At 44.2% G+C, this 8897-nt stretch overlaps 2 protein-coding genes across 2 annotated transcripts; one reads left to right on the top strand and one right to left on the bottom strand.

Moving 5' to 3' along the window:
- Positions 1–588: 588 nt before the first annotated feature.
- LOC5517155 (sodium leak channel NALCN) lies at positions 589–6577 on the bottom strand. The gene has a single exon (XM_001637188.3). It carries the CDS (start codon positions 6439–6441, stop codon positions 1186–1188), a length of 5256 nt encoding a protein of 1751 aa, XP_001637238.3. The 5' UTR covers positions 6442–6577; the 3' UTR covers positions 589–1185.
- A 199-nt stretch (positions 6578–6776) lies between these two features.
- On the top strand, positions 6777–8767 carry LOC5517210 (S-adenosylmethionine synthase). The gene has a single exon (XM_001637130.3). It carries the CDS (start codon positions 6895–6897, stop codon positions 8179–8181), a length of 1287 nt encoding a protein of 428 aa, XP_001637180.2. The 5' UTR covers positions 6777–6894; the 3' UTR covers positions 8182–8767.
- Positions 8768–8897: the final 130 nt, after the last annotated feature.

Consider the following 8897-nt stretch of genomic DNA (forward strand, 5'->3'; position numbering starts at 1 on the left):
TTAGGCCTCTCTGTCCTGAACAGGATATACATTTCAGGCCTCTGTCCTGAACAGGGTATACATTTCAGGCCTCTCTGTCCTTAACAGGGTATACATTTCAGGCCTCTCTGTCCTGAACAGGGTATACATTTCAGGCCTCTCTGTCCTGAACAGGGTATACATTTCATTTCAAATCAAGGGTGTTGTCCTAAACAGGGTATGGTTTTTCAGAATTTTTGTCCTAAACAGGGTCAGGTTTCAAAACCCCCAGCGGCACCCTTATACCCAAACATAGGCTGAGTCCCCCCAGGGGGGGGGGGGTGCTACAATCGCTTAAGTTCTTTAAGAATGATACAATGGCATTATCTGGTACTGCAACTACCTATATATCAGTACTATTAGTATATAAAACTCGGGAACCTCGCAAGAACAAGCGATTTGATTGGTTGAGAAATTCGGGATAAAATGCAATATACACCTCCTAGGAAGTGGATATTTTTCTGCGGCTCGAAATCAAGCATAATTGCGGGCGTAACAGCCGATTTGCAAGTGTTTCCGAAAAGAAAATTGCATTAAAGCTCGTCTTTAAAAATATCGCCACTATCCACCTCAATGGAAATGGTATAATTGGTAAATATTTACATAAAAGTACTACTATGTATATATAAATTCTGCTTTTTTTGTATAGTCTATATACAAGATGCTCCACTGTCACAAGTTAGTGACGATTACGAAAACAGGTTTGTGTTGCTCGTTGCACACACACAATGCGTCTACTTGATCTTTGTACTTTGCTACATTTTCATCTACGCAACCCGTGGCGCTATGTTTTCCTAATCGTTAATTCCGTTGAGATTATTTGTATGGCTTGCTACCTCACGTTCATTAGCTTAGTGGAGTGAGCAGGTCTTCAGTATTGTACTCTGATAGACCATTTTCACGTTGCTGCGTACGCATCCAAAAGGCCACAGACTGGCGGGCCACAGCTGATCCAAAATGTAGACGGAGCGGAATTTGAATCCAAAACTCTGTGAAAGAAGCACTCTGTCAGCATTTTCTATAGCTTCGTCTATGAACTCCATTTCGTACGCCATTTTAGATCAGTTGTGCCCCGCCAGTCTGTTGCATTTTTCGTGAAAAGGGTCTATACAGTACAGAGTCAGAAAATCGGCGATTGAACGCCTTTTGATTGTCTAATTTCATTCGTTAAATATCCTTTCTCATTTGCTCAGAAAACCAGTTCTCAACTTCGAAGTTCTCCTTGATTTCAGGCATACTCTTTTGCCGTATCCGAACGCTCGGGCCAGGTGACGACGGTTCCACGACTAATGACGGAAAGGTCACGGACTGTGTCTTGCGAGGTGAAGACAGTGGTCGATCGACACTCGAGGCTGAAACGTTACGATGTTTCGGAGGTGACGACGGAGGTATGACAAACAAAGACGGTGGTGCATCAAGAAAGCCTCCCGATGTTCGATATTTAGTGGCCTGGTCAGGCTCTTTCTCCTTCTCCCGTTCAGCCTCGTCGCCGCTGCTGGTTCGATCGCGTTCGTGATCCTCGGCATCTTCGACGGCATCAGAGATACTCTCGTTACTTGAGGCACCTGGACTGTTACGCTTCTCTCGCTGCTGCCTCGCCAACTCGCGTTTGAGGCGTAACTTCATGAACCAGTCTCTTATTGTTTGTATGGCGACTTCTTGTTCAATGGTGTACTCAAGTTCCTCACGCTCGAGTAGCTCCTCGAGTTGTAAGCTACGCGAAATGTCAACGCTGCGGTACGCGATGATTCCCAAGACATCGTGAAATGACACATCGCCACCATTACGGAGTTTCTCGATCTCACAGCACATATGTCTAAAAGGAACAGTCCGATTATCCATGTCTAGGCGACCCTTTAAGAAATTATTTTGCTTGAAGAAGATATAGACACGCATAAAGAGCTTGGCTTGAGGAACGGACATGACCCCTTTACGACCTTTATCAACTAGATTCCAAGCCATCTGAAAATCGCGCAAGTCTGTGTTACTCAGTAAAGAGTCTTCGTCGCTAGCGTAGAACAGTGAAAAGTTCTCTATAATTACGGCTACGAACACGTTAAGCAAAATGAAACTCACCACGATGTAGAATGACATGAAGAAGATCAAGGAGGCCGCGTAGTTTCCGCAATCGCTTTCCCAAAAGTTTTCCGCAGGGGTACAGTATGGTTCTCCTACCATACAGTCATGCATGATCTTGTTCCAGTCTTCACCAGTAGTGACACGGAATAGCAGAATCATTGCATTGAAACTTGTGCCAAAGTTCGCATACCTGTTGACGGCCTCGCCGTACTTCACGGTACCGAAAAGAATTACTCCCATAAGCGAGTAACACATCATTAGGATGACAAGTACTGCGATGGTAAAGAAACTCTTGACTAAACTCATTACTACAGTCAACATGAGCATCTTAAGCGTGTCGTGTTTACCGGACAGCGTCAGGAATCGGAAGATGATGATCACAACGCCGAAGATGGTAGCCACTGTGTATGCTTTCTCGTTGCCTTTCAGAGAAAAATTCAAGACTACCCATATCAATCCGAGACTGGTGAGGAACACATCAAATCGGTTCCTTTGACTGTGCCAGTAACCAGGTCCAGTGTACGCGATGACCTTCAGTATGGTGTCGATGACAAAGAGAAGTGTGCAAACAGCTGCAGTGCTAGTAATGACTTCACGGACTGGTGCGTCCACCGTGGTCCACTGCCCGACTGCCAGGGTTCCACACTCAACCAGTACCACTACGGCTACAACTCGGCGGTAGATGACGGACTGTACAAGATCATAGAGGGTCTTTCGGATGCCATTATCATCCGGGCGTGGTGGCAGGTGAAGAGGTTGGGCCAGCCGCAAGCGTTTCTTCAGGTCTTGCCATCTTCTTTGGTCTACAGTGAGCAACGCTATCCCTTTGTGTTGATTGAAGTTAGTAACAACAACACCGACAAAGAGCGTCAGTCCAATCATACTACCAAGTAGCACGTATGTGTGGACGTAGAAGCCATACTCAGAGCCAACTGCATAGTCGATAACATCCCGGATCTCGAGCCATCCTTCCAAAGACAGGGCCTCGAAAAGAGCGAGAAACGCCTGGAGAACATCATCGAAGCTAAAGTTGCGTGGATTCTTCCAGACACGCGGTACCAGCATAGATGGCGGTTTACCTGACAGAGTCGTTACCTCACGGGGATCCGCTAGTTGCACATAAAACAGTCCCTTGCAATCTGACTTTACAGTTATCGAAGGATCACTACATCGACCAAGTTTCCCAGAAAATACTTGAACGCCGTAGATAGCAAAGGAGAACATAAGAATTAACTGAAGGGCCGATACCTTGAGGATTTCCTTGTAGCCTCCGACAAGTTCAAGAATGACTTTCTTCATTTTGGGCATCAATGTGAGGACGCGCAGAGGACGCAGACATCTGAAGATCATCAACATCTGTGCACCGGAGTTCACAGGAACGCTCTTAGGCTGCCAGCATATGTAGATGAGGCTGATAAGATAGATCATGATGTCAAGAGCACCTCCAAAATTCTGTATAACTGCTTTTGGAGTAAACACCAGTCCGTCGGCGAGAATTCGTATTCCGAGCTCCAAACTCATTCCGACCACGAAGATGTGCTCGAAGGCGCTGGTAGCGATGTTATCAAAGGTGCGCACTTGTGGTGTCTCAGTCATCATGGCGAGGCACGAGGCAAGCGTCAGGAAAACCATAGTCCATTCCAAGTACGTCTGCGTTGCTATGATTTTATGAATGGTTTCTATGGTGATCAGTCGCCCACGCGTGGCGCGCTCAATGTGTCCAGGTGGTATCGTGTAACGCGCGTGTACGACACTTTTTAAAAAAGAACGTAGCCACGAGTCACGTGGAAGCATGAAGAGAGGCTGGTCAAAGAATGGGTGGTTTTCCCGGAGGGTTTCCTCTTGCATTCGCCGTTTGCTGGCTGCTTGTTCGCGCTTCTCCCGTACTGACTGGATATCCCAATCGCGGCGGACCGGTGCTTCATCTTGACTTATCTGTGATTGGAGATTCTTGCCTCCGCGATTCGCCATTTCCATGGCACGTTTGACGTCTGCCTCGGTCACAGCTCCTCGACCAGTGCGCGCAGTGCGAATGCGTCGCGATGCCATGCGAAGACCAGCACCCTTTGCTCCGCCTCTTGGGTTGATTTCAGAAGGTGCGATCTGAGCGAGTGTGCGGCGATGATTTGAGTCGTTTATTAGCGCTGAAATCGTGGATTGTTTTCGGAACAGTCTGGTAGAGCGATTCATTTCCGGCATAGAAGAGTTCAGTAACTTGACAGGCAAGCTCAGTGCGGTTCTACGACTTCCCACATTGGATGAAACTGTACTGTCGCCAGGTACAGACATGGACAAATCAATCGGCATGTCATCAACATTCTCAGTGTTTACAAAGCGTTTCATGAAACTCTCACGAATCTTTGGTGTAGGAAAGTCCGACGCGAACTTCATACGACTCATCTTTACGATCCTCGGATCTTCTTTAAAGCGCTCGTAAACGCGCAAGCGTAGTGGTAATTTCTCGTGCGTCACCGAAGTCTCTTCACCCATTTTACGTTGTTTCATGATTTTTAAGTCTTCATCGATGTCAAGATTATCAACGATGACCGCCACAAACACGCTCATGATTATGAGAGAAGAGAAAAGATGGTATGCTATGAGAAAAATCGCCACAAGTGCCGCGCCATATGCCTCTGCGCTTATCATTGATTTCTCCACAATTTCCACCCAACCTTCTTGAGTAAATATTTGGAACATGGAAGAGAGAGATTGTAGGTATGTACCAAATATAGTATCACTTCCGTCTTTTAGAGTCAGAAATAGTTGCATACTTATAGCCGAGGAAACCATAACGAAGAATAAAGTAAAAAGGATGACGCTGCCGAGGTTTTTGCCTGTACCAAAGATCTTCAAACAGAAATCTTGAAGTCCTGGGACCGCGCCTATAAGACGTAAAACTCGCATAACGTGAAATATCGCAAGTGCGTCTATACTCATGAGAACTGGCAACGCAAAAACTGTACTGCCTACCGCCAGTATAAACTCGAAAAACTGCATCCTTGAGCTGTTAAGATAAGTCCGGAAGCCGACGCACCAGATCTTGATTAGAGCTTCTATATCAAACAGAATAGTGAACACAAACTGAGCTCGCCTTCGCCATGAACCGTTATTGGCTTGGATTAAGGCGTCCACGAGCACAGCAGTCCAGATAAACCAGCGCGCATAGCGTGACGCCACGATATTTCGGATGGGCAGAGGCGCGTGTCCTTTGCTCGCTTCGTGGTCCACGGAAACCAGATGCCAGCCCGCGCCCTGGTCTTTGATCACTAGGGAGGAAAGACCCGTGTAACGCCTTCGAGACGAGGAACGGCTCTTAGAGTACTGAGATCTTACGTCAGCAAATGTCTCCGATACGACAGCAATAAATACATTCTTGACGAGCCACGCAATAAAAAACATCATTAGCACAAAGTATATAACGACTAAGACTTCAGACCTGACATTCATCATCTGATACATAACTAACACCCATCCTTCTTGTGTCGAACTGGTGTAAACGGTTAGCAGACTGTAAAAGAAATGGTCGAAGTAGCGACGATCGGCCATAAATGGTTTCAGATTGATTTGCGCGCAATAAAAGTCATTAGGGCAGAAATAGCCTCTCTCATGGGATATGCTACAGCGGGCATCGGGCAAAAGTAGATCTGAATAGGTGACGTTCGACAAATCAGTGGTATTTCTAACACAGTAATAATTCTTCGAACCAAACATCTGAACGCCAATAATCGAGGCGAGAGTCATAAAATAAAGAAAAAAAATTGTCACAGACCAAATTTGTCTTCGGCATCGTCGCGAGACTTCGTTATCCAAGCGAAAGTTGACAAATAGCTTGAACACTCGAACCATAATAAGAGCTCTTGGGGCTCTAGGTATTGAGAATATTATGTACGGATCGGGTTTATAACCCGTCAGTTCAACTAGCTGTAGTATAATTGATAAAACGATTAAAATAAGCATGCTCAAGTTGAATATACACTGAGGTCGCTTCAAATATGCCCTCAGTTCAACAATAAAGCTAAATTTGCGAATCTGAGCAATCATTTCGACAGTAAACACTGTGGCAAGGGCAAAGTCTAGTAGAAGTGTAACATAAAACAGGCTTGGAATATTCTGAAATGTTTCTGGAGTGTTCATAGCCATAGATATCAAACTGAGCACTGAACATACTTGAATGAGCCGCTTGAACCACCAGCTCTTTAGCCAAGCGAGCTTCTGTGATTCTTCGTCGTCTCCGTCTTCATCGTCCTCGACCGTGTCCGGAAAAAATGGGTTCTTTGCTGGCCATATATTTGAAGAAGACGATTGGAAATCTGATTCAAAGCCCACAGATGCCCTGCCCTCCATCCTGGGATGCTTGCTAGCCGAGAAGAACTAAACAGAAAAACAATGGATCGTAGAAAATGTAGTAGATATTACCCGGCAACTTCGCAGGGGGTAAGTGTTTGTTTATTGAATGCTCTTTTCGGTACGATGGCGAGCAATTCCCGAACGATTAAATGTGACTTTACACTTAACACCATTTTTTATATCTTTTATCTCAATAAAGCCGGATCCCCCTAAAGTGTTTCAATTAAAATAAAGTGCCAAAAGCTTTTCTTTATGTTTTATCACTATCTTTTGTAATTTCCGATTACTCTACGAAGACTTGCCGATTAGTTATCGGATTTTGACCGATTTCACCAGAGTAGAGTCGACAAGTCGACAAAATACTAGCGGTGTCCATTGACACTGTGATATCATCGCATTCCCCCTTTGGTTTCACCCCCTTCTTATTGTTTAGCTATTTTCATCACTGCCATGTTTTCATGCAGACTTGCATTGAATTCAGCCGTAAAGCTGTCTGTTTCGAGCAATGCCAAGCGAAGCGTTTTCCACTTTCGTGGACCTCGTGTTGTGCCGAATCTAGTAAGGAATGTATCGGGGCCATACAGTACAAGTGACTGCCACAACTTTCTCTTCACGTCGGAGTCGGTAAATGAGGGTCATTCAGATAAAATGTGCGACCAAATATCTGATGCAGTCCTTGATGCACATTTGGAGCAAGACCCCTATGCCAAAGTTGCGTGTGAAACAGCTACAAAAACGGGCCTCGTGTTATTGTTTGGAGAAATCACGTCAAACGCCAGGGTAGATTATCAGGCAGTCGTCCGAAACACAATAAGGGATATTGGATATAATGACTCTTCCACTGGATTTGATTACAAGACTTGCAGTGTTTTGCTGGCAATCCAAGAGCAAGTTGCAGAAATCGCTCAAACTGTACATCTTAATAGGAGAGATGATGAGATAGGGGCAGGGGACCAAGGGCTGATGTTTGGATACGCAACTGATGAGACAGAAGAGCTTATGCCGCTTACTACTGTGCTAGCGCATAAACTTTGTGCTAGGCTCGCCGAGTGCCGCAAGGGTAAAATCCTACCATGGCTTCTTCCCGATGGGAAGACCCAAGTTACTGTGGATTATCGGCTTGAGAGAGGGGCCTGTATCCCAGAACGTGTGCACACCGTGCTTATCTCCACCCAACACACTCCCGATGTTGGCATCGAGGAGATCAGGCATCATTTAAAAGAAACCATAATTAATCATGTCATTCCAGAAAAATATTTGGATGACAAGACAATTTTCCATTTACTACCATCTGGCCAGTTTATAGATGGTGGTCCCCTTGGAGATGCTGGACTTACAGGCCGTAAAATCATTGTGGATACATATGGTGGATGGGGTGCCCATGGTGGCGGTGCTTTCTCTGGAAAAGATGTCACCAAGGTGGACAGGTCTGGTGCTTATGCATGCCGCTGGATTGCCAAGTCTCTTGTTGCAGCAGGACTCTGTCGTAGGGTGCTAGTGCAAGTTGCATACGCTATAGGGATCGCAGAACCACTCTCCATCTCTGTATTTAGCTATGGGTCTGGGAATTACACAGATAAGCAGTTGCTTGGTGTGATTAAGGATAATTTTGACCTTCGTCCAGGGGTTATTATTAGAGATCTTAATCTGCTCAGGCCTATCTATAAGGCAACTAGCACTTTTGGGCATTTTAAGCCAGGCTTTCCTTGGGAAGAGCCCAAAAAACTAAAACTGTGAATATTGCGATACATCAAACATGCCCCTACCCAAACTTCAACTTCCTCCTTCATGCTAAAAGCACTTTCTCTGGCTTGACTCCACTTACACACATGCACTATTATACTACCTAATTTCCTACACCTCATGGTTATTTTCTGTAATTGTATTCCTGTCTAAACTAAATTACCCATACTCCACAACAAATATGCCTTACAGCACCATCTACAAAATGCACGTAAACACTAGCCAGTAATGTTTGTAGGTTCTATCCATTTAGAATGACAAAGAGATTTAAAAAAAGATTTGTGCAAGTTTAAAAAGATATTTTAGAATTTATAAAAAATAATTTAGTGTTTATGAGCATGATTTTGAGCATGTAGAACTTATTTCTAATTTTTTCTTTCATACTGTCATTTTTTTTTCACTTAATTTTTAGTGATGTTGATAACTGATAAATTTTAGGCATTGATTGCTTTAAAGGTTGCTATATGTTTTGCATTCTAATATTTTCATTTATTTTTATTATGATTATCATTACAAAGTACAATTGCTTATCTGTTCATATGTACAAAATGTGTATAATTAAAAAAAACATTGTAGTATATACTGGCTTGTAGTCGTTGTAGTTTCATTTCACAACAATATAAAATACATATCAAACATTTTAGGGGAATGCTTTTTACTACAATACTCCAAAACTCCAGATCATGATGTCTGTATGGGTACAGCAGATT

Source organism: Nematostella vectensis, chromosome 1, assembly GCF_932526225.1.
Source record: "Nematostella vectensis chromosome 1, jaNemVect1.1, whole genome shotgun sequence".
Taxonomy (NCBI): Eukaryota; Metazoa; Cnidaria; class Anthozoa; order Actiniaria; family Edwardsiidae; genus Nematostella; species Nematostella vectensis.